General features: G+C 43.2%; 1 protein-coding gene across 7 annotated transcripts in view; it reads left to right on the forward strand.

Annotated features, from left to right (window-relative positions):
- The window catches only part of ETV6 (ETS variant transcription factor 6), a 128,530-nt gene that overhangs the window by 71,403 nt on the left and 30,837 nt on the right, over positions 1-26,290 (forward strand). For all 7 annotated transcript variants that reach the window (XM_068190534.1, XM_068190535.1, XM_068190537.1 and 4 more), the window contains one exon: positions 25,167-25,331. In XM_068190534.1, coding sequence (XP_068046635.1) covers positions 25,268-25,331 — 64 coding nt within the window. In that variant the 5' untranslated portion in view covers positions 25,167-25,267. The remainder of the gene's footprint in view (positions 1-25,166; positions 25,332-26,290) is intronic.

Below are 26,290 nucleotides of genomic sequence, written 5' to 3' on the forward strand. Positions count from 1 at the left end.
CAGGGGGTTAAAAGCAAGAACTCCCAGGGAAGCTCTCTCTTTGGTTCTGGTCAGAGTGCATGAGTGGTCTTTGCATGTGCAAGGACATGATTAATGTTGAACGTTGAGACACAATGTTTTGACTTTTGCTGATTATGCCATGTGAATAATGTCACATCCCTCTGAGATGGATGTAGAGGCAGATACCACACAGCTGGATAGCACTGGGGGTGTCCTCTGCAGCTTCTCAAAGGAAGCTCACCCAAAATTCAGGAGTTCATATCTCTGGTGCTGGTCATCTCTTTAAAGTCAGTCTCATCCAAGCTTCTGCCACATAAATGATGGGTGCTATGGTTTTAACTTAGCAAAATGCTGTTAGGAACAGAGACAAAAAAGCTCTAGTATTTTCCTCCTACCAGCTCTGTTTCCTGGTGGTTTCCTTAGGAGGCACATCTTGATGGTTGCAGGCTGTAATCTCCTAGGATTTACTGTTCTCCCCTCTCAGAGAGCTTCTTGCAACATGACCGCTGCTCACAGCTCTAAGCACACTTAATTATATCTCAGTTTCTGTTCTGTCTTTCAATTCAGAGGCTGTGCTGAGAAATCCTTGGGGTGGTTAATCTTAAGCTTTGACTGTTAGGACTTTGTTCTAAGTGTGAGAAGGTTTATTTTTTTGAATCAGGAACAAGGTGCTGAATGAGGTCACCGCATCAATAATTCTTCTTGCTTATTATCTGGCACATGCATTTATCAACAGCTGATGAATGGGATTTTGTTGTGATATAGATCACAGCAGGTCTCAGAGTCAGTCAGCCCACTTTAGTCTGTGAGATCAGATATGCACCCAATGCATCCATGTTCTTAGTTCACACCTGCATGTGCTGACGGAATTCATGAGGTCATTCAGTGTGCTTGTGTCTGCATCTGCTTCGTCAGCTGCTGGTGATTTGCAGAAATTTGTTGCTGCTTTAAAAGATGGATTCTGATCAAATAGCCAGTTATCATCCTGGCTACCTGATGTATTTTTTCTTTATACTAGGTGCTATGCCTACTTCAAAAACTACAGTCATCCTGTGCTACTTTGTACTAGATTTCTCTTTCTTTGTTAACTTGCAGATGGGTGTGTTTAAGCATATATTTAAATTTCAGTGCTTTTATGTTCACTGTCTGAGAATGGGAGAGGAAGATGGGGAACTGCCAATGAGGAAATAGTGTCTGAAAGCTAGAAGAATGGAAATAGTGAGAAGTCAGGCACATTTTTAGGGAGGTGTAATGGGGAAAATAATATCCCAGTACAAATCTAAATGTCCCTAAAAGTCTTGGAAACCTGAGTGGAAACCAACTCTGGGTACTAGCAAATGTACAAATGATCTGTGTATAAAATTCTAAGTTCTCTATGGATTGTACAATGCCCACAGCAGATTTTTCAAACTGCATAAGGGTAATGACTTTTACTAGACAGGGTGTAACATTGGCACTTTCAACATAACAAATTATCTGGTCCAGAGAGCAAAACATTCCAGGAAATGGTGCAATTGTATACTCAAAGTATAATAAATAGATTGTTAAAGCTTTCGTGGCATTATTGGATGTTCAGAAGAAAACTAAGTGCTAAACTCACTTTAAGTGTCCAACTGGCAGTCCTTGGTGTCATGACCTGATCTTTACTGTAGGACAGTTCTCTGTCACACTGCCTTCCTTGGAAATGGAAAACATCTATTGTAGTACCTGCTTGATTAACTCTGGCACTTCTCCTTACTGCCTTGGATTGGCTGAGTGAGGAGCGAGCTTCAGCCATCCCCCTGATGTGGGAAGGTTGCTGAAGTCTGGCCACTGTGCTCATACCTGCATGGTCCATCACTCCATCCCTGGTGACTTCCTAACAAAGCTTTGTCTCACAGTAAGGTTAGCTCTGAAGTCTTTTCATTGCCTTGGGGATTTTTTTTTCTTTTTGCAAACAATTCCTCTAAAGCACATCACCTCTAAAAAATGAATTCTTAGTGATCTGCTTTCCTTAAAAACCAAAGGAAAAGCTTTGCCTCTGAACCTTTGAATTCTTGGTTGGCCTGATCTAATGTTTGATAGTAGGATATAATATTTCTGATGGTGGCATAGAAAGTTATGATTTTTTCTGCCTTAGTATCACAGATAGGCCAATCCTGCAATGCATTAGGCAGAGCCTTGCCAGCAGCTAGAGAGAGGGGATTCTTTCCCTAGAGAGAGGGGATTCTTTCCCTCTGCTCAGCCCTGGGAGTCTGTACCTGCAGTGCTTTGTCCAGTCCTGGTCTCCCCAGTACAGGTAAGAAATGGACATACTGGAGGAAGTCCAGTGAAGAGCCATTAAGGGACTGGAGCATCTAATACGAAAGGAGAGGCTGTGAGAGCTGCAGCTATTTACCCTCAAGAAAAGAATGCTTGGGTGTGTCTTGTCACTATATATAAATATTTGATGGAATTAAGTGAAGAAGACAGAGTAAATGGGCACAAACTGAAATACAAAATATTCCGTTTACACTGAAGAAAAACTAATCTAGTGGGACGTGATCAAACACTGCAACAGGCTACCCAGAATGGTTCTGGAGTCTCTGTCTTTGGAGATACTCAAAACCCAAGCGGATGTGGCCCAGAGCAGCCTGCTCTGGTTGACCCTGTTTTGATCAGGAGTTGCACTTGGGGGATGCCTTAAGATGCCTTCTAACCTCATTTTTTCTGTGATTCTGTGCTGTGTGCAGGCTGACAAACCCCAGGAAAAGCCTATAGGAAGGAATGTCAGGATACTATTGACTATTTTCCTTAGTCTGCTGTCAGGATAAATAAACCTAGCAAAGGAGCTGATGTAGGGAAAAGAGGATTGAAGGGACTGTAGTTGTTAAGTGAGTTTCAGAACAGTTTGGAATCATAAGCATTCACTAAATTATTTGAAAAACCTTGTTTACAGGATATCTTCTATTCCCCTTTATTTTCACTGAAGTTCATTAAAAAATTCTGTCTTTTATTTGGGATAGTAAACTCTAACTCTGCTCTCAAGTAGTGTCAAATTACAACTTAAATGGTAGTGAGTTGCATTTGCAGAGAGATTTAGGACCACAGAATAATTCATGTCAAAAAGGACCTTAGGACATCTCTACTCCAACCTCCTGCTAAAGGCAGAGTCAGCTCTGAGGCGAAAATCCCTTGGTGCTTTGTCAGGTTGGGTCTTTTAAGCCTCCAAAGTTGGAGACTGCACACCTCTAGGCAGCCTGTCGGATCACTTGGCTGTCCTCATAGTGAAAAAGATCTTCCCATCTGAACCTTTTGCTCTTAGACCTTTCTTTCTTAGGTGAATGAAGATAACAATCAGGTGCCTTTTGGGTTTTTCAGGAGTGTATATGCAATCTAGATCTCTTACTCTCTTGATCACATCTAGGAGTTCCCGTATGCCCTTACCTTTATTTTGAAGCATGGAAAGGCGTCTGAAAATCTTATCAGATATCTCCTGGGGTTCACAGCTTTAAGAATTTGCAAGATTGAAATTGAATTTTCTTCCCTTTCTAAAATAATAACTTTCTTATGAGGAATGATTTAGGATTGGGAAAGTCCTTGATTTGCAGCAGGAGGGTGTGACTCATGAAATACAACCAAAGAATTTCTTTTTAAGCATTTCCTTCTGTTAACTTTGCTGATAATGATGTGGTAGAGATCAGAGCTAGGGCCCTAATTACATGAAGTTTGCATAGAAAGGAAAGCTCCAGAATTCCTTTTACACTGCCTAGAGTATTTCTAGGAAAATGGATCAGTAAAATATTCTAAAAGGGAAAGAAAACTTGGGTGTGGAATGTTAAAAAACATTGTATCTCTGTATAGCAAAGAGACTTTCTTTATGAATAATGTCTAAGGTAGCAAACCTCCCAAGTCAGCTTCAGTAGCATATTTTTTCATGTGTGACAGAGGTTAATTTGATCATGCTTGTTACTCTAACCATAGCTGCCTTTTTTTTTTTCTTCTTTATGGCAGTGTTTGCTTTTTCTTTGTCTATTTCTTGTTGTTCCTAAGAACAGATATTTGCCAAGACAAATGTATGTGAGTGATAAAAGCCAAGAGGAATGTCTGTTGGACCACAGGAAATTTCCTGTGCAGGAAGAGATCTTAGGACTTCCTGTGGAACAGAGCATTGTGGGTCCGTTGGCAGAAGTCCCTTTACCACAGCTGCAATTAACCAGAAGAGGGTGGAAAATAGTTGGCACTGCCTTTTGCAGTCACATAGCTCAGAAGAGCCTAAACTAGACACTTACAAATCCACAGCATAAGCAAATGGTAAATCAGAGTGGGTTTGCAGATTGTTACTCTCAAAGCCAAAAACAAAGAAAATAAGAATGGTGCAAAATTTCAGGTCACCTCTGCTCATACTCCTATGCTTCCTGCCCACCTTATAGACTATCTCGGTGTACACGGAACTATCCCAAAGTTTGATGCTGCTAGAAGGAGACCTCTTCAATGAAATGTGTCCATGGTACCTGCACTTTGTACCCCACTGTACCTTGCAGGATTTACAAGACATTGCTAGTCAGCCTGTACTCTCCAGCAGGGTTTTCCTATGTCCCTGCATGAGGCTTCCCTGGGGTACTTCCAAGTGAGTTCAAATTGCCAAACAAGCCATGTCCCACGTGTTGTATTAAATCTGTGTGATGCCAGAAACTTGTGCTGATTGCCTGAATTTCAGCATGGATAACCCTTCTTTTTGAGTGATCTTTATTTTTGCTTATAGCAGATGTGCATCTCTTTCCCCAGCCCTCTGAAACAACACTTGCAGGGAGCAGGGGATCTGTTTCTGGACAGAGGAGTGAGGAGACAAGAAAGGAAGGGCACCGGATGCTAACATAAAATGCTATAGAAAAAAAGAAGGGAAGAGACAACTGGATAATAGGAGGAAATTAGTGTAGTTCAAAGGGCAAAAAGAGTAGGGGATAGAAGAAAAAAGACACCAGGAGAACAAATTTTATAAAAAGGGAAACTGGCCAGTCTGGAGACAAATGTATTTTTTGTAAGCGTGTGTACAGAGCATGATTAGATCCTACACAAGAGGGAATTTGTGATGCAGGGGGTGTCAAACCCATTATTAGGTGATGGCAGTGTGAGCTTGATATGGACACTTGGCACTTCATCCTAGACTGCAGTCACTACTTCATCTGTGGGGACAGTTGTGTGCCCTCTGCCTGTACCAGTCCTTGACTTCACTGGGAAGGAGCCACAGAAAAAGCCCCTGAAATGGTGCCCAAGTTGTGGTCTGTGTTCAGTGTGACATTAAGGCTGTTGACTCTCTTCAGAGAAGTCAAACAGAACCTGACTGTGACATTTAAACCAGCCTTGTGAGCCAGACTTGACCATGGTGGTCTCACCTGTGAATTTCTGAGCCTCTCAGGTAGCTTGGTTCTCCTCACAAAGTTTGGACTGTGACCCGGTGCCCTTGACTCTGCTGCTTCAGCATTTGGTTTTTTCCTCACAGCTGTGTGCATGTTCACTCTTCTTTTGTACCAAGGAACTCTTTGTTTGCTTACTGAGTGCTTTCCCACAGGAAATTTCCTGCGATGGAAAACTCTGGGGAAGCTTCCTGTCAGAGGAGAGGCGGCAGGGGGCAGATAACGGAGACATTGGAGGCCACAAACCGCAGCAGCTGAGGAAGCGCTGTCACCTGGTGCTTTCTGCCGAGGGAGGATGGGGGGCAGGAAGAGCCAACCACTGTCTTGAGCGATCTGGGCCGATAGGACAGGGGAACTACTCACTGGAAAACCCACAGCTGCTGTTGACTGCTGAGGCTGGGCACTGAAACTTGGTGGTGTTGAACCCAGGTCTCTGGAAGCTGTGGATGAGTTTTTATCATGGGGGCTCCCCATGAGTCAGTTAGGTCAGCACTTACTGGGCTCTGAAGAAAGCTCTAGTACAGTGTCCCACTCTGAGCTGGGTACCAGGCGTGGCTCTGAAGCTCACAACCAGTTGAGGAAAAAAGTCATTGCCTGATGGGAGCACAGCACATTTTGATAATGTTGCCTATCTCCTACCAGTTGTTTTCCTAAAGAGAGAGGGTCCCCTTTTTAGGTATCATTATAATTTTTGAGCCCATGGCTGACCCTGGCAGTCTCTGGAGAATCACTTTGTATCACTTACTTGGATTTTGTCTTACCTTGGTGCAAAAAGGATGGTCTGACTGCCAAATAACTTACTGTGAATGGCACTCCAGGCTTCATCAGAGATCTCTTGTCATTTTGCACTGGGCAGCACTGGAGCTTGGTGAGCTCTTAGGTGTTGCATCCCAGATTTTGGGTTCAGATTAGGGGTTTTGATATGTATTACTCTGCTGGTTCTGTGTATCTCTTTGTACACCCCTGTTCCCCCTGTGGTGTCCAGCTCCAGATCAATTCCAGTAACCACGCCTTCCTGAGGTTTCCCTGTCGGTTACCTCGTCCCCTGCAACCCCATTTGCCCTGGAGCCCGTGTCCGCCCCTGTTGCGTTCCCGTTGGCCATCCCAGTCCACGTCACACCCTTGTAGCCCACCCCCATTGGGCGAGGGGGGCTTGCGCCTCCCTCAGCCCTCCCCCTATAAAACCCCACTCCGTTCTATGCTCGCCACCATTTTGTCCACGTGGTGTTGGAGAGCAGCACCGCCTCTCCATTGCAGCTCCACGCGCCAATAAAAACTCTCCAGCCAACCACGCGGACAGAGTGAACAATTCCTTACCTCTTCGCCTCGTCCCTCACGCCCGGCAGCAGAACGCAGCCTGCCCATCCCCGGTGCGCAAATGCAAAAGCGCCAGGAACCAAGCGGCGTCCCCGAGTCCTGCCGAGAAGCAGTTCCATTCCAAGCTCTCTAGAGCTGCACAGGACTGGGGAAAAGAACACAACATCGCACTTAGGAGCTGCCTGCAACTCTTTGCTGTTAGGAACTGACCTGCAACTGCCAGTGTTTAATCAGTCCAAGGCTGACTGATTTAGTGCAAAATTAATTTGAGGAAAACACCCTGGTGCCAGAGAACTCTTGATAAACACGCATTCTCAATGGTCACAATGTTGCCTCTGCAGTTGGGTGGGACCTTAGGCAACACTAAGGCAAACAAAGTACCACCTTAATGGTACTGAAAACCACCTTAATCCTTCCACAGCTCTTGCATTTAGCCTTGCCGTGCCTCAGATTGCTCCTATGTAATGTTCGGATGGTAGTGCTTATTTTTGCCCCCATTGATGTCTCCTCTGTCAAGCTCAGTGTAGGACTTCAGAGTTGTCAGTTTTCAGCCCAGAGATGTGCCAGCCCCATAAACCATACTTTGAACTTCCCTCTGACCAATCTACCCTTTCAACTCTTAAAATTTTTCCCTCTGTCCCTACCATATCTTGGCATTCCATGCTGTCTGTTGGATTCATCATCACACAATGATTTTTACAATTCCTCACACAAAGTTACTGGATCCTGGTAACATTCTTAAGGCCTCCTTGTTGGTAGTATTCATCTCCATTTGTGATCCATTGCCTATACAATGGGGTTTGTTGTCTGCATGTAGTTCTTCTGTAGGTTGATTTATTCCTGGTAGGTATGACAATATTTTGCCAGAAGATGCAAAATCTTTCAGACATTTTTACCTTAATGTTCCTGTTTTTCTTCAGAGCTCAGCCTCTTGAATCTGGTGAAGGCATATAATTTGCTTCTCTGCTTTTCTATGTGTCTTGTTTTAAATACTGAGATTAAGAGAAAATTAAATGGGACTATGAAATCCTGAAGGAACTTCTTTAAGTCTGCTCTCCCTAGACTAGGAAAAGCAGGTGTTTTAAGCTTTTAGTTTGGTATTAGAATATGGTATAATTTCAGTACAGCCTTCATTCAGCCACCAGTGACTGTTGTGGTTTGATTAACAGACTTGACTTAGAAATGTGCGCAGCCTGGCCAGCTGGTCCAGCTGTTGGCTTGGTGACACTGGCCAGCTGGCTGTCATTTTTTGGCTAAAAGGGGACCCCAGATTGCAAATGCTGCTTCTCAGCTATGGGGCAGACAGGAGTAAGGCACTGCTGGATCCCAGGTGTTCTGGGAAAGAGGGAAATGAACAACTTCAGAGTAATATGTAGTCATCAGTCCCTGTGTTTTGTAACCTGCCATGGATCAGAGGTATCTGGGAAAAATTATAGGCTCATTTTCTGGGCTGAGTGGTTGATCCCCTTATTTTTCAGGTTTCCAGACAGTTGCCAGTATAAGAACTTAAGTTTGATGGGTTTTCTACTTCTTACCTGTTGCAGCTGATAATTTCTTCACCAGGACAGAGACCAATACATTGATGTTGAACTCTCAAAATGTCCAGTGCTCCAAGACCTGGAACAGACTTGAAGAAAGAGAGGAATTCTCTCCTGTACCCTCAATACCCCTCTGCTGGGCCATGTGGACAGGAGAGAAATCTGCCGGTGCACAGGCAACAGTGAGAAGAGCTCAAACTTGGGGTGGGGCAGAAGGAAGAGCCTGCAATAAGGAGGCAGATAGGGAGATCAGCATTGCCCACTGGCACAGCTAGAATTCCAGAGAGAGGGATGTGAAGTCAAGCTAGGAGGATGGATTTCTTAACCTCGCCTTTGTTCTGCTGTCATATACACCTGCTGCTGCACAACTTGCTGGAAAAATGAGCCAGAGTTATGGCAGGGTGTCTGATGCCCTCCTGGAGTTCTGGTTCCTATAACAAATGACAGTATATTCCTGCTGCTATCTGTTGTCCCTTTAGCAAAAAGTGGCAAAGGTCTGAAAGTTGGCTGTAAAAGGCCCAACCCTCCCGCTCTGCTGACAATGCAGGTTTCATTATGATGCCACAATGGAATTTCTGAGGGGTTTTTTTTCACCACTACTCACACTTTAAAGACAAGGGAAAAAAATTACACTCAGTATATTTATTCTGCATTATAGCACCTAAGGTTTTAAAGGTGAAGAAATGTCAGAATTAACATTGCCTGTGAGAACCTTGATCCTCCAGATACACGAGCCTTGCATATGCATCAACACATGCAGGGTCTTGCAAAGTGTGGGCTCTAGGACTGCATGGATAACTTCACTAAATGCTGATAAAGAGGAAAGGGGGTGAACCTTTGTCAGTAGAGGGGACAATGGCAGGAGAAAACACTGTATTGTTCATTAAAAAAGGTCACTTTGTTCTAATAATTTGTAATGCTAATAATACACTAGGAAATCTGTGATATAGTGTGTAAACATAATAAAGTATTGGGAAAATTCAAGTTCACTACAGTTTGGCTATTAAATATTTTCAGTGAAGTGAAACAGCTCAATGCTGCAAAGAAATGATCCAACTGGCAGATTAGTAAACTGAGAATTCACACCCTTAATTTGTAAATATAAAGTTCAGAAGTGAAGTCATTAATAGACCTTTTCTGTCAATAAACTTTCTTGACATTAATTTTTAATACTATAAAAGTGGTGTCTTTAAAACAAATTCTTCATATGTAGCATTTTTACTGTTTTTCTAAAATATTTTAAATTGAAATAAAAAGCTTTTAGAAGTGGCTATCAAACCGGTTCTTTTAAAAATTTCTGAAAATTTTGCTTACTCCAAAATCTTTCTTACTCCAAAACTCAAAGTAGACCTTACAGTAAGTACCACAAAACCAAGACACAAAAGAGAACTTGCATCTTGACTGCAGTTTGAATGCAAATGGTTGGATTAATGCCAACCTTGGAATATTGCAAATTTCTTCCATTTTATTTTTCCAATGGGTCTGATTTTATGTATTCAAACAAACTTTGTTGGGGTCTCACCATTCTCCCGAGTATTGTAAACTCTTGGTTCTCCTTTTCCCCTCAATCACTGCCTGTGGAGATCAAAATGCTGCCTTCTATAGCAAAATCTATGGTGTTACCCCATCATTTCTGTTTTGTTCAGCTTTCATGAACTGAGGATTTGGGAAAAATACCATTAAATGACATCCTCATAATAGCTCTGCATGGGGATTACAATCCAAGGAAACTCTCTGGACAAAAATAGTATTTCTCTCTTGGTTGTGCATTGCCAAGCACACTGGGGTCCTGGTTTATGATTGCAACTGAGACAGTACAATTATGCAGAGAAATAATGCAGGCCTGTTGAATTAAGTGATGAAGGTCATTTGATTTCAATTAGGATTAGCATCTCCTGGCCCTTCACATGGGCAGGGGCCTTACAGTGTGGGCTGCTGTACGTAAGGAAATAACTTTGTTCTGTCTTTCTGTACAAACAGGGCACAACACCCACTGGTTTAAAGATACTTGATAGTTTTAAACTGCCATGAGAAATAAGGCAAGGGTTTGTTTTGTTAGGAAGAACTTTAAAATGTGTTCAAATTTCAGCATGGTCCTTTGCAGAGTAAAAAAATCTGGAATTAAGGTGACACACACAAACACCATGATAAAAATGTGAATTTTAAAGAAAGAATTTGACTAAGAGAAGGACAGGTTTTTCAGCCCTTTCTTTTCCTGGATGGCAGTTATCCAAGTGATTCATTCCACTAAAATCACTGAAACTGCTCACAGGAATATGAGTTAAACCATGCAGCTCTCAGTGTATTGTTTATTACTTAAACAAGACTTAAATTGATGCAATTTGGTATTCATCTTCCTTTCCATTATTTATGGGGGTTGCTTTGCAATTTTGCATTTATCTCAGTTTTTACAATGTAAGTATGGATATCACTTACACTTTTGTTTAGAATTACTTTTTGTTTGAAAAAATGTCAATTGTTCATTTTAAAACAAAAGTAATTAGTAGGTGTTCTTTTAAAAACAGAAAGAAAACACACAGACATTTTGACTGAATGTGAAAGAAACCTATACAGAGAAAGCAGAATTCTTTTTTCACTAACAGTACAATTTTTTTTGTTTCACATTGTGTAAGAATAGAGTTACCAAAATGTACACTAGCTTTTTACAAGAAATGAAAATAAATCAGTAAATGTTTAATAGAATGAATATTGAGATTAGCTAATATAGGATTTCCTAGTGCTTCTCTGGCACATGGAGAACTTACAGAGTGGAGAGAGAAAGAAAAAGAAGAGGAAAAAATATATGCAAAGTAGAGTTGTGTAAATGACCTTATCAGGGCAAGCAAAAGGCCTCTCCACCATGCCTGCCAATTCGGAAATAACAGCTATGGACACACTCAGCTCCCTCTTCCTGAGGAGATGCAGCTTTAGCCTGTGATGTTGGCAACCACACCATGAAAGGAGATTAAAAATTGCCTCCTTTTTTATGTCTTTTTAAGCGGTTGGCAGAGATGTTAAATGAATCCTGGAGAGGGCAAGCACCCTGATGATATCCCAGTACCATTTTTCCAATTTCATATGGGTTCTAGAAAATGAAAGGAGCAAAAAAGCCACTAGGCTTTGACAGGGGTACAGAATTAGTCCCAGATTTCTCTCGAGGCATTGGTATCCATTCATCCTGACTTCCAGTTTGAAGGGAGAAGGCAAGTAGAAACATTACCACTGATTTGCACAGGAGATGCAGACATACTTTTCAAGTTTGAAAGCCAGTGTTTTCAAAACCTTGAGCAGGCACTAACTGGTCTGTTGTTTAACATTCATCTGGGTGGATTGAATTTTTGGTCAATATGACATATTGGTGAGGATTTTTCATACCTAGGATTTTTCATACTCAATTGTCAGGAGGCAACCAGAGGGTACAACTAAATGAAGGGGTCAGCTGAATTGTTGACTTTGGGTGGGATGCACACACTGAGGTTACATCCAGTGTGTCAATGCTGCTTTATTCAAGTTGCTACTTCCCAGGCTTAAAAGATAAACCGTGTGTGTAGCATTACTTAAGCAGAAGGGTAAAGACTGAAAAGAACCAGGGGGAAAAACAGTAACAGTGCCATGATTTTTTTTGTACAATTCATGCTGCTCACTCCTTCTTTTCCTTCTGATAACAGCAAGGCATTTACGTGCAAACAAAAGGTTCCTCTTGCCGAGTCAGCCTCCTCCTCCTCCCACCCGATTCCGTCAGCAGAGTTGCAAAAGCATGACTTGTGACAGTGCTAAATTAATAAGGCTGAGGTTGGATTGACAAGAGAAATCTCCTCTTCACACAGTGTGCACACCTCAGGGGTAGTGGGGGGAAGAGGAAGTCTAGAAAAAATCCAAAATGAGGCATCACAAAACATTTTCTTAAAAATCAATCACAGTGCTTTCTTTTGAGACTTAATCTTAGAGGGAAGTAGTGTTTCAGGACTTAAATCAACAAATTCAGTCACAGCAGGGGAGACACAGTATTGAACAGGACCAATGGCCATTCCAGCAGCTTTGGAATAAGATACAAGAAAGAAATACTGTAATTTATTAAGGAATAAGCCAGCTCACAAATAAACCTTTTCTGAATTTCCACTATTGGTTATCCAAACACCTGAATAACAAGGGTGTAAATCTCTTCTGAAACTGCACTCATGTCCTCAGAAGTTCTGCATGGTCTCAAACATGGAGGACTCAGTTTTCATGAACATTTCAGTACTTGGGTCCATATGCTCTGTGTTTATTATCTGCCGGAGAGGTGTGAGACATCTAGTTTGCAGATTTTCTCAGGGCTTCACAAGAAATTTTTGACACTTTGCATTCCCTAATGTTATTTTGTGTGAAATTGCTGAAGAAGGCTTCTCCCACTCCTCAAATTGACAATGTATCCGTGTCTGCATTTCTGCCCCATGCTGTCAATGCCAAACTGATTGACCCAAATCATGGGGGGTGGGGGAGGAGGGAGTCACATTAGTAAGCAAAGTATTTTAGAAAAGTAGTTTTCCATTTGAAACTTGTTAAGAAGAAAGAAAATATGTGGGAATGTCAACTTGCTTTGCACTTATGGGTACCAGTGAGCTTAGGAATTTCTCTAATGTCGGAATTATAAAAGCAGGCATGAAGGGAAAAGCTAAGGCAGTCTGAAAAGTTAGGTTAGAAGGTGTCCTTTCTTCAAAATGTAGTTCACCATCCTTTCCTAATGTTTGTGTTTACTTCCGACCTTCTTAATTCTCCAGTCTGTCTTTTTTAAAAATGACGTTCCAAGCTTTGCAAGTTGGTTGTGAGTCAGTCTTCCCAGGAGAGCAAAAACTTGAGATGATTTGGAAGTTATGATACAAAAGAATGAAGCAAAACTGGTTTGGACTTTGTAAACTAAGTAAGTCATGAATCATTGGAAAAATAGAAGAGAAATTACTTCATGGAGACACCTCTGTAGCTCTCCTGCCTTCAATGTCATTATGATTGTCTGAGTTTTTGTGAGTACAAGTGGTGTGTGAACAGACAGACCTACAAATCTGGATTTCTGCAATAGATAAGATAAAATAATTAGACAAATGTCCTTCACAGAGCTGACTAAAATTTGCCAATATACGGGGGAGCACAGCTAAGATGATTTTAATTAGACAGGTTGGTGAAAAAGCATTTCAACTTCGTTTTCTCAATATCCACATAATGAAGTGTATGAGGACTCCAATAGTTTCTGTTGGTTCCTGGGGACATGAGCATGGTATGCACACCATCATGCTGTTACCCTGAATCCCTTCCCTCTCCTGTCTGCCCATATTGTAATGTCCTCCAGGCAAGTGGTCCTCCTGCTTCAGTGTTTTATGCTACCTGGCACAACTGTCAGCCATGTAAAGAAGCCATTAGATGTTGTTAAATATTTCTGACAAGTGATACAATTTGATTCTCTTTCCCAGTACTTAAACTTATTTAACCTTATTTAGCCTCACCCCTTCAAAAGAGATGGCACTGTTAGTGGGACTGAGGGGTCAGTTCCTCACTCATCCCTGCTGTCACAGCTCCACAGCCCATCCTAGCTCAGCTCTGGTGGCTCACAGCACACAGTGCCCCTCTCCAAGGATTTTGCATCCCCTTTCCCCTGGCACGTTTGCAGTAGTTCATTGATCATAGCAAGCACAGGGATGGTCATGCTTCCTGTGGGAAAGGAAGGGTGGGAAGGGCAGAAGTCCTGGAGATAGAGTCACTGATGTCGAGGTCAGTAAGTGTCTGTACCAGCACAATAGGATTATGTGGCACTAGGAATTGTGAATCTGGGATGATACCAGTTACCCATCATTACTAGGTGTCTGCAGCCTCTCTCACTGCACCTTTACAGTGGCAAGAAACCCGAAAAGCAGGATGGGACACAGCCTTCTTGTGATTTAGCTCATCCATTTGTTTTCCTTTTCCTTCAGAGCTTGATCCTTTACTGGAACTGCATAGGTAAATCATTTGCCTCTATTGACATTGCAGTCATTTTTCCACTGCTGGAAGCAAGCCTTTTTCAGTGACATCATCCAGATTGAACTCAAGTGATACAGCAAGCCTATGCATTATTTTTCAGTGGAATGACATGTTCTGTAACAATACCGTCTGAAGCGTTTTCTCCGTTTTCTGTTACCACATCCAGCTGTTACTCTTTTTGCAATTTGCCACCTCCCTGCCAGTTATGTTGACCTAACTGTTAGTGCAATTGTACTCTCAATCTTAATCGTGTTCAGAAAGCTGATCTGGCAGAAACCAATGTACATATATACATGAATACAGATTCTCTCTCTCATCAAGAACACAGCATAGCTCCTCCACCACATGTACTGGCACATCAATGTAGTGGCCAGAAAACATGACAAAGTCAACACAGTCACTAAACACTATATATTGTCCAAGCTGTCACCTAGGATGAGCTTGTTTGAAGGACATTGTAGTTACTGCAGACACCCCAGCACTGAGATACAAATTATCCCAAACAGGATTTTGCATGCTGTCCCAAATGATAAAGTTCATTTCTTATTCCTTGTAACAGCATTTTAAAGTGGTCCTGAGTAGAAATACTAATGCCTCAACTTTGTATGACTTCCATATAAATAATAAATGTAAGCCAGTTTTTTTGAGGCCCTAATATGAGAAGTTAGTGGGTATACTGACTAGCTTCATAGCAAGAAGGAGTTAAATGCTGGGGAGGAAGCAATTCTCAAGATGCAGCAAAGATAATCATGATAATTTATCATCTGATAATCAAAGAGCACACACTTAATTCGTTTTCATTATCAATGTATTTCAAGCACAAGTACCTCAGTGCAAGAGGCCTTTCTGAGGACAGGTTGCACTGGAAGGTTAAAGGGCCTCATGGAAAGGTAATGCAGTTACTTCTCCTGAATGGGTGATGTGGTGTTGTGCAGTTTGGAGTCCATCTCAGTGGCCTCCTTGTCCCCTGAATGTGGAAAAGGACTTCTGGCATCTAGAGCTGTTCTTTGAAGCTCTTCACCTTTCTCTAGGACAGCAGTGGAGAAATGACTGACAGTTTGTAAGAGCTATAGGGATTTGGTTCATTAAGGAACCATCAACAAATTAAGCTAAATCTGGAGTTTTTAATCATGTCAGAACTCCAGTTTGCAGCATCTTGGGAGCGAGAGATGTATGCAGCATGCTAAGACTGGGCTTTTACCTCCAAAGATGTGCAGTGTCCAAAGTTGTAGTTTGTACAGTTTCCACCAGTAATTTAATATTTCATGCCACCTGAAGGCATGTCTTTGCATAAAGCATGGAAGAACTCATGTACTGGTGTCTTGAAGCAGGCTGTCGTAGCCCTCCTGCACTAGGATTCCGCAGAGAATGCCTGCATGAGCAAGACATCTAAAAGCAAAATCAGTTACAGTAAAAGTATGACATACTTTTACCACATGCTGGTGGTAATTTTTTTTCTGTGGTGATTTGCTTAATGGTTACAGGCAAAGTAAGCCATGGTTCTGGGCTGTGCTGCCAAAATCTGCTTTTACAGTAGCAGCACAAGTGCAGCTGCAGCTCACGAGTCTTGGAGCCCCAGTGCAGAGGAAGCCAACAGATGACATCTTGCTGTTACAGCATAGACTGTTCTGTAGTGGAGCTGACCTCATGTTCCCTGGAAACAGCCTGGAAAACATGCTCTTTGTGTACACACTCGCCCCTGCCCAGCTTTCCCAGTCACAGTTGAGTTAGGAAACAAAGTCTCAGCCAAAATTCCTCAAGGGAAAGGGACCCAACTTCTTCAGGATGTGAGCCTCTGAGAACAAAATCTCCCTGTGAGAAAAAGGCAGCTTCTTAATATGGAGGATTATAATGTTGTTGGTGGTGTTTTGTTGATATGTGAAACTGAGATTTCAAAACTTTCCACTTGATTCAGCTGTACAAAAAGGACTTCCTGACCCCTCTCTTACAAAACTCTAGAATCTTTCTAAATTTGCATCCACCGGAAGATGAAGGTGGTGTAGCTGATGGCAGGTTAAAGTGATGAATTACTGAAAGGAACCATCTTAATTCTAGGAAGCTGTATTTGTTGCAGCTAGCAATTATTTCTTCAGTATTTCAAATCTTTCAGCAGTGTTGATCAGGTTCCTAAACCTGGAGCTTCCAGTTCGGTTACCAGCATTACTGCTACATAGTGTAAGCATGGTAATAATCTGAGCACTCTGCTCCACTGTACAGCAATTAGGTAGCAGGCTAAAGACTTGAGTAAAACCATATGTAGGTCAAGACTACCAAGATCAATTTATTTCTGATTACTTACAAATCTTCAACCCCTCAGCCAGAGATCAAGGCCATATTGTGTTAAAAGAAAGAAACAACATGTATTGACAGTTCCTTCTAATATGGAGTGGGGTTGTTTACCTTACTGTTGCCAGGATGCATCAAATAATTGATACAAGAAGTGGGAAGGTAAAGTAGGTATAAAGGATGTAAAGATGCTCTGCATGTGTCCAGTTATAAAGAGGAGCAGAATAGAGTTCCTGGATTTGATCCCTCCGTGTATGGGCAGGCATCCAGTGCCTTTGTGCCTCACATCTGTAAAACAGATATAACAATCTAATTTGTCTGTAGTTGAAAGGCACTGTGTAGTGTAAATGTGCAAGTGTTACTAAGTATCAGCAGTGGCCATAGCCAGTGCAGAAAGAATGTAAAGAATGCTTTTTAGTCCTGGAATTTTGGCCTGGATTAAGATTAAATTGGTTTGAAACAATAAAGGGTTGCTGAGAAGAAAATTGAAGTTTTTATAATCCCTTGACTTCTACTGGCAAAACTGTTTGCTTCTGGCAGCATTGTCTCTTGAGCTAGTTACCCTGTGACATTGTCAGGGCTCAGCTGCTCTTGTTTAGGATATAGTTTTTGCACATACAAGGAGAAAACCAACAGAAGACATTTCTTTCCGCTCCTTTTGGAAGGGAGCAGTAGGAGAGCAATGTCTGCTCCATGGACAACAGCCAAAAATTGGTTGAGAAGTCAGGAGCAGATTAAGGCTGTAACAGGGAGTGGATCCAAGCCAGCATTTCCCTCCTCCCCATCCCACTGCCACTGCTGGTGTTGCACTGGCTGCTGTGGCAGGAATGCCGTGGTGTGGCAGCTGTGGGAGCAGCGGCTCGGCAGCTGGCGGCCAGGCAGTGTCCTGCTGTCCATGGCTCACTGACCCCTGCTGTGCCCTGGCCTTCTCTGAACGTTCTGCCCAGATGGAAAAAGCCAGCCTTCACCCTGCCCTGGAAGGAAAGCTCTTGTCAGGCTTCTAGGAAGGTTTTGCAAACAACATGAAAGGAAGCTGGAGCCGTCTGCAGAGTTCTTGAAAGCTCTTGGACATGGCTCACGGAATGAGTGCCTAGAAAACCCACTGGTCTTTTCATCACCTCTGTGGCTGCTCACTTCTTTGGTAGCTTTTCCCTTTCAGAACCTCAAATCCAACTTCAACACACAAACCAGCACCATTATCTAAACTGGTTTGTCCTGGCCTGGGTGAATTCTGTTTCAGGCCACAAACTGCCTGTCAGCAGCAGGTAGGCTGCTCCAGCATTGTAGTATTTTTCTGTTTCTGACTAATCCCAAAGTGGGGCAGCTCACAGAGGACATCCTAATATCCACTTATTCTATAGGTTTGCTCTGGATGATGCAGTGGAAACAGAAGGGAGACTAGTGGCTGCTGTGGGTTAAATGTGGATCTCAGTTATAAGAAATGCAGCACAGCTGGCCACATTAAACCATTGGGGTTGCACTAGAAGCTTTAGTCTGACATCAGGTACAACTCCAAGGACTTCAGGAATTGGTCAGCAGCGTTCGGGGACTTTTCTCACTTGCTGGGGTCGGAGGTCTTAGACATAGTTGAGTAATTTTGTCTGAGAGAGTTACTTCGTTTACTAACTTGTCTCTAGAAAAGGGGTTGGGCATAGACTGAGAAAGAATATATTCTTCATTTTAAATTCTGTAGTGTGGCTTCAACTTTTGTGGGGTTTTGTATCGGTGACTTCATCTGCCATCGTTAATCAGTGAGCTGTCTCAGCCCAGCAAGCTAATTTAGAGTCCTGCTTGTGCATTTGATCAGCAAATGCAAACCATGTGTAATGTCAGCAGGTCAGGCGAGGTGATGGAACATGGGATTTTCACCTCAGTTCCAGAAAGGGCCATAGTTGCTTCCAGGAAGCTGAGCTTGGCACAGGGTGTGGGCAATTGAAAAGATTTATTTCCCTGTATGAGAGCTCGTTCTAATCGAGCATTTTCCAATCAATATGTTTCTTACAGACTTTCCAAAGGCTGCATTAGGAAAGCAATTTTATTTGTTTTATGACCCCGAAGCCCTGAGGGATTCAGATGTGTCAGCTTCCCAGGGTCTCTGTACAGACAGTGAAAGGAGAAGGGCTGGGTCCCAGGGCACCACACCAGCAAAGTCAGCATGGCAGAAACCCATGGCAGAGCTTTGCTGGGTTGGTTTCTGTAGATGTCTGCACACATGCAGGCCCCAGAGCAGGCACAGTGCATGGACCATTACCTGCACTTGTGCTCTACCTCTAATACTTTGTTCAACAGGACAGCAGGGGAAATAAGCCTGTGCCTTTTATTTCAGATTACTACTGAAAAAGCTGTTTTGCCCTCTGTTCCCAGAAGTGTAGGAGATTCCTCAAAGCCTTGTCATTCTGATTACAGGCACTTTCAGACCTTCTTAAAGAATGTGCAAGCCTCACTTGTGGTCTCTTTTTCTGCCACAACTCTTCTGTTCCCTATCCAACAATTTTTTTCCTCAACAAGACCTGTAAAGGGGCATTTTTATCTGCTGCCCTGCATTTCCTTTGTACCACTTCATACTCACCTCCTAAATAATTCCCTCCAAGGATTAGCTAGGATTAACCTTTTCTTCATTTTCTACCTTTGCTTATCTCTGGGCCTGGGAAGTGCAGAGCCAGCTCTCTACTGTAGGATGAGGCAGTCCCTGCAAGCCAACAGCAGTGAATAGCCACTGCTTCTCCACTGCCTGGCTCCAGGGGCTTCTGCTGGAAAGAACAAGTGATCAGGCACATCACTGCACACAGAATTCTGTCCCCTACTCGTAACAGCAAGTGCGCAGACCACCAGCAGTACAGGATTTACCCTGTGGCAGGGCTGCATCTTCCACATGTATGCTAACACCAGAACAGTCCCTGAGGGCACTTCATTACACTCTCCATCTGCCTGGGAATAGCTAGGCATGCCACAGATTTCTGTTACCTCTGAGGAACTGGAAAGACTTCCTGAGAAAGCAAGATCTTTACCCTTGCTGCCCTTACCTTCCATAGAAGTGATAGTTCTGAAGCACCCTGTGGGTGCTGGATGCTTTGGGGAAGTCACTTGGGTTGAGAGATGGATGCAGCAGCCCCAGCAGAGAAAGTACAGAATTGCTGCTTCAGGAGGGCCTTAGTGCCTCAGTTTGGAAAGCCCTTCAGCATGATCCTACACTGCTGTTGAGCTCGGCACTGCCCTGCTGGGGAGCTGTGTGCTGCTGGTGGTGGTTCTGTCACATCCAAGCACATACCAGAGCAGGGCCTCTGGTCTGCAGCAACAATCAGTGTTTCCAAACAGGGAACCAGAGAGCAGCACACACAACACCATGGCAATGTTGAAACAGTATCTTTGAAGCAGCTGTGCAGCAATTTGCACTTCAGAGCATTTTGGATGTTAACTGGCAAAGCACTATGACACCTCTTTGCATTTTGGTAGTCCAGCATTCTAAACAAAGATGTGAGACAGGAAGGGACTTTAAAAAGTTGCTCTGGCAGAACCTGAGACAAGGATTTAAATCTAATCATATGCTTTTCTTCCAGACAGTGTTGCCTTTATACAGAAATTAAGACCAAAACACAACCTCATCCACCTCTCCTGCTTGACATACACCATCATATGCAGAGGCACATGTTATGCTTTACAGCTAACAAGGAAAAACTTTGTTAATAACAAAGAAAGAGAGCATCAGTTCCTAAAGAGTTACTTGATAGGAGACATTCAAGTGTTTTAAACTTCTCCAGCATCATTTTCCCACTAAAGGCTCACAGTAGCTACAGACTTGAGCTGGCTTCCCTGATGCTGCCAGTGATGATGCATCTGTCCCTGGGTGTTTGGAAACCAGCTGCTGATTTGCATGCACTGGCCCCTTTGCTGTTTGCCCAACCATACTAAGTAGTTTTTGGCGTGGGAGTGTGAACAATTCTGTCTGCCCTGCAAAAAGCAGGGATAAATGAGAGGTCTGTCTTTATTCCCTTCTCACACCATCATCCCGCCTGCCAGGCAGGAGGATGGAGAGCATAGCTGAAGTGGAACAAAAAGTTAGACAAAACTTGCTATGAATGCTGTTTTCCATGTGTGTGCTGTCCTGTGGCTGTGTCCTCATCTCGAAACTAAAGCAGAACAGCAGCTCTCGGTGGTACTGTGCATCACATTTTATATTGGATTTGTGTCCTCAGACTGTTCCAAAATGAATCAAGGTGAAAACAGCCTGTGGTACATTATACTTCACATTTGAGGTGTATCTGTTGCATTCACTGAACATAGCAACTCATACAGTAAAAATGCATACTCTGTCTTCCACACCAGAGAAGGGGTTGCTGAGTGCAAGTGCTTTGCAAGATTTAAGGTTGGCTACATCTGTTCAAAAAAACAAAGTTGTAACCCCAACAAAAGTCTGTGGTCAGGTGAAAATATTGCTGGCTGTGTAATTCTAAGTGCAAAGGTTATACTGCCTGAACAGAGCACTCTGTTTTTCCATCCTCAAAGCCTGACCCTGCTTCAGTTTCCTGAGGGGCTCTCTGTCAGAAGTGAACTCTTCAGACCATCAGCCTAAACTGTTCAACAGACCAGTACATTCCTGTTTGTGCCCATGTCTGTTGGTGCTGAACAGGTTTACTGGCTACTTCAAAGTGTAAATTACCCTGCCAGTCCCTCTCCATTGTACTTTGCTTTGCTGCTTGAGAATAGAAAGGAACAAAGAATGGATTTCTTCTGCACTCGGGATGGTTACCAGCTTGTGCCCTGCAGTGTGAGAATTGATCATCCTCATCATTTATAAGGTCACCAGAGTAACAGGTGTTAGAACCAGGACTTCAGGTGAGGAGTATGCTGCAGAAGTAGATCATCTATTAAGACACCAGTGCATCAGCCTGTAGCATTGAAAAGGTGAGCATGGATTTTGCTCCCTGCTTAATGCATATAAAGCTGTCAGTTTATAAACATGCCAGTAAATTACTGTATTTTACTCTGCTGGAGGTGATGCTTGGAAACTGACAGAAGACAGGGACTATGCTGGATCTCATAGAGACAGATTTTGATGGTTTGCACAGCTTTGTCTAACCTGCTTTCAGCTATTGAGTTCAAGAAGTTTTTGTTGTTGTTTATTTTTGCACTACACAGATAGAGAGACCATGATGGGGACTGCTTGCCAGATTTCAACCAGAGGTGCAAAGGCAGAAATGGAAGCAGAGCCAGGTCTGACTCTTAGGTCAAAATTCACCCTGGGAAGTCCATGGCCACCAAGAGGGCAGGCTGGGAGAAAGGCAGCATCCCCCATGTCTGATCTGCACCTAGTGAAAACAGCAAAAACTTCACAATGATTTCAGCAGTCAGTTCAGCATGCAAAACTCTGCCCTCATTTCGCACCACAGCTCTTGTTTTCCTCACTTTATTCTGCTTGGTAAATATCTTTGTTAGTTGAAGACAGTGCTGTTAGCTTCTGCAAAGAATAAAACCAAAGAGATAAAACCAGCCCATTTTCCTCCACTATGGGCACGACAATAAAAGAAGATGGAGAGAGGAAAATAAGAAACAGCATCCAAAGAAGAAAAATAGTATAAGTGGGATTAAGTTTTCTTCCATGGGCAGTACAGGAAAGCATTTTCATTACCTTCTGATAGCATTGTACACTGTGCTGTAAAATCCCTTCAGTTGCAAAGCCAACCGTCTCATGACCTTGTTTTCACAAAACCAACTACTTCTTCTTAAGAAGGGTCAAAGAAGGTGGCATTCAAGTTTAGTAGACACTGTACTGCTCATGAAAGAATTATTTTTGAATGACAGTTTCTGAAGCACTTTTTAGCAGCACTGCTGTGTACCCCTAGAAAAGCCTCCTGTGATTGAACTGGTTCAGCCTCACATAACAAATGGGCATGTGATGGGGGTATGTTTTTTTGAGAAACTAACTTCCCAGGAAAGCAGCAGGGCAGGAAGGGAGGGAAGTGAGAGAATAAGAACTCCATCTAGGGAAAAGCAGTTTACTTGTTTTATGGCACCTTATGTTTTCCAAACACAATGTAAGTATTTTAATTATGGGATCACCCCAGGGGTGGAGTGATGTGGCACATCCACCCACTCAGTTTAGCCATAGCCAAACTGAATTAGACTGGCTGCTTGCTCATTCTCAGTAATTTCAAGCCAAGGGGTCCTAGGTCATATTACTTTGGGGCTTTTCTCACCAGTTTCAGAGAAACCCAGCAGAGACCTCGTTTGCAGTGTGAAGTGTTGGGTCTGTTTCAGAGCTGCCAGCACAGCCCATGGGGCTTGTCCCAGTCTGTGTAACTTACTTGGCTGTTCTGGGTCTAGCACTCATCAATGTGAAGCTCTCTTTGGACACGGTACTTTTGTACTATTTGAACAGAAGGCAAAAATGTACTGTCACCTGCAGATGGGAAGTGTTGATCTGTGTTTGTACAGGGAGTGATTTATTTATTACATTGTTATCTATAAGGGAGCACACACCTCATGTTGAAGTTATGGTACAATTCGGTCCTTGTCAGCCTGATTTTCACAGTGATGTTCTCTTTTGTTTAATGCCTCATCAGGTGAAGTACACATCAGAAGGCCAGTTAGATTTCTACACGACAGTTCTCCTTTGGGCAATTTATTGCTTGCATGGCATGGCAAAGAAGGAGGCAAAAGAAATCACACATGAGCATTTCAAGCACTCCTCAGATGGTCTTGTAAAACCCATTCATATGTTGTGGTCTGCCTGCATCACGTCTCACCTTTCTGTTTTAGCTACAGCAACAGCCTGGGGTCTGGAGTGTATTTTCTGCAGAAATAGCCCTTGATTCAGCAGAAGATGAACCTCACTGTGGCATTTTAGATGACAGTTTCCATGTGTCTGAGCAAATCTACACCTCACCCCAGTCCCTTCAAAAATAAAGGTCCTACAGAAAACTCTGACCTCAATAAGCAGACCCTAATTCATAGGGGGAAGAGAATTTGCTTCATAAATAATTAAAGGCTACTACTTGTTTCTATAGTACAATAGTATGCTACAGTTGAAAGCTAATGGAAATTCTTGCTACGGCCATGCAGGCATCCCTTCCTTAGGTCAGCTCTGACCCTTTCTCAGGCACAATCTCAATTCCTCTCCTGACAGAGATTCAGTTCTGTATGCAACTGTGGCTCTGGGACTTTCCAAAGCCGTTGTCTGGGAATCTGGCAAAGCAGCAGAATGCAATTCACTTCATGCTACCTCTTGCTAAAACAGAAATAAAAGGTTGCCTATCTGTTAAAGAAATAAAAACCAAACCAAAACAAGAGTGGTACAACTCTCTCAAGGCTTCTTTTGGTGGTTGGTAGGAGGAGGGTAATCAGATCTCAGAGAATGGTGTGCCAGGAAGGAAATTTCTTCCCATGTGCAGCGTACAATCAGCCAGGTGCAATACAAGGAAGGGAGGTTCATCTTCCTCTAAAGCATAAGGTATTGGCTCCTGCCAGAGGCTGTGTACCAGAGATCTGATCAGATATGGCAAATTTTATGTTTCCATGCACAGTGGGTAAGCTTTGTAGCAAGTCAAACAATGAATCATGTCATGAGGGGGGAAGGAAAATAAAGCTTTTATTGCCCATTGGATTGGAGATAATCTCTCTACTCGGGTATAAACAGCTCTTCACCGTGCTGCCTTCTCTCCAGGGGAAGGAAGCTATTTTAAATTTGTGTGTAGAACAGATATTGAATTGTCATACCTCCCAAGCTTCTCTGCCTGAGCCCAATAAAGGTAGCAGGCAAAATGTCTTTGATGGTAATGTGGTTGGGCCTCTGTAAGTAAACACAATAGCCTAGGCTGTATAAACTGTACGAGCTGGCTGGCAGAAAGGGAGTGCCAGATTTTCCTTGGCACCTTGGAAAATCTGTCCCCAAACCAAATATCCCTACTATTTTACTAAAAAATGCTATACTCTCTTACATGGACCTAGTTACATTGGTAATATTTGATTGCTATACAGGAAACACAGGCTAAAGCAGTGACAAAGCTGGCACAATCTTGGCCCTGGCTTTCCTCTCCAGTGTGGGAATGGCACCTAGTCACATAATGGCACCTGGAGGAGGGGTAGGCCTGTGTGAATACACCTCTCTCAACAATACATGTGCTGATAATCACACTGATACAGGGGCTGTATTTAAGCTGCCCTTCCTTACAGACCCCACCCCAGCCACCTGGAAAGGAGCCATGGCTGTCTTGCATTTGACAATCTTTCATTATTCTTGGTCCATGAATGTACAAGGGGTGTGATGAGAGAGCACACCTCTCTTCCATGGAAGGATACACACCAAGGATGGATGGCACCAAGGACTTCTCCTGCTGCTTGCTCTGCACATCAGAAGGAGCACGTGGAGGAAAATCCTTTTGCACAGTGGAAACCTGGAATGAAATAATGTCCTGTGAGCTTTCTTCAGGATGCTGAGTCAGTTCTTGGTTCTCAGTATGTCACAGATAAACCAAAGTGCCAAAGTATTTTGCAGTCCAGTGCTTAGAGTAATCCTGTACCAACATGACATTGCTCTCCTACCCTTTTCCCTGAGACTTTGTAGGTTATGCTGTGGGGGAAAGCGGGGATTCAGCGGTGTCTGCCTGTGTTCCTGTGCCTTGTCTCAATTTGGTAACAGAACTGTCGTCTCTTTCTGGCCCAGGTTTGCAGCCGGTTTACTGGAGCAGGGAAGATGTGGCACAGTGGCTCCGGTGGGCAGAGAAGGAGTTTTCCTTGAGGCCCATTGAGAGCAACACCTTTGAGATGAACGGCAAAGCTCTGCTGCTCCTGACCAAAGAGGACTTTCGATACAGGTCCCCTCATTCAGGTGAGGACTATTTACAGAAGCTGTGATTGCAAAGAGAGAGGAAGTTGCAACAAAAGCTGAAGAGGGTCAGAGGAAGAAATGGTCACCTTTGCTGAGGTGGACTGGGAAAGGGAGGGTAAAGGGAGGACAGAGACACTTGTATGAGGCAAGAACAAAAAGGACAAAGAGAGAAGGAAATCGTGATACATCTGAGTTGTAGGCATATTTGAATGCAAATTCAAACCCAAACATCCAACCTGTTTATAGTTAAAACTCCCTGCAGAACTCCCAGAAAGCAAGCTGCTCTGGCAGCCTTTTGTGACATCCAGCTCTTCCTTGTAAAGGCTTATCTGTTCACAGACCCAGCTACAGCAGCATGTCAATCAAGTGCTCCAGCCTCTTTAAGCAGCCCATATTAGCATTTTGCCTCCCAGTTGTCTTGGCTGAGGTGCTGCTAAAAATGACTGCAAAACTCCTTCCTGGGGGACTTTGCCTCTATTTAAGAGTCCCTGTGGGTTTTGCTTTACTTTACCATATTCTCACATGTGTTGGAGTCCAGCCCTCAGCACAGCACAGACAGGTGTGTGAATCAGTCTGCCTATTGCTCAAATTATGTCTTCATTTATTCACAGAGGAAATTTAGAAATATGTGTATTGCCTGCCTGTATTTGTATCCCCTGTGGTGTGTCTGCTCCAGTTACACAGTCAGATTAAGCCTCTGCCCTCCTTTGTCAGGGATGTTTAATATGAGTTGTGAGCCTTGTTTTTTGTGACCACACGAGGTACTCCTGTTAAATATAAAGGCTTGCACTTCAATCACTATAGGTGATTAAAGAGCTTGGACCAAGTGGTGACAGAATTGCTATGAGGAGGCTTCCAGTGCAAGGCTCACAAGGTGCAGGAGTACAGCTGCTGCTGGAATCCAGCTGATAATCAAGCTGTGGGTCTGATTCTGCATCAATCTGCTTGGCCACTCTCCA

This window comes from Anomalospiza imberbis, chromosome 5 (genome assembly GCF_031753505.1).
Source record: "Anomalospiza imberbis isolate Cuckoo-Finch-1a 21T00152 chromosome 5, ASM3175350v1, whole genome shotgun sequence".
Lineage (NCBI taxonomy): Eukaryota > Metazoa > Chordata > Aves > Passeriformes > Viduidae > Anomalospiza > Anomalospiza imberbis.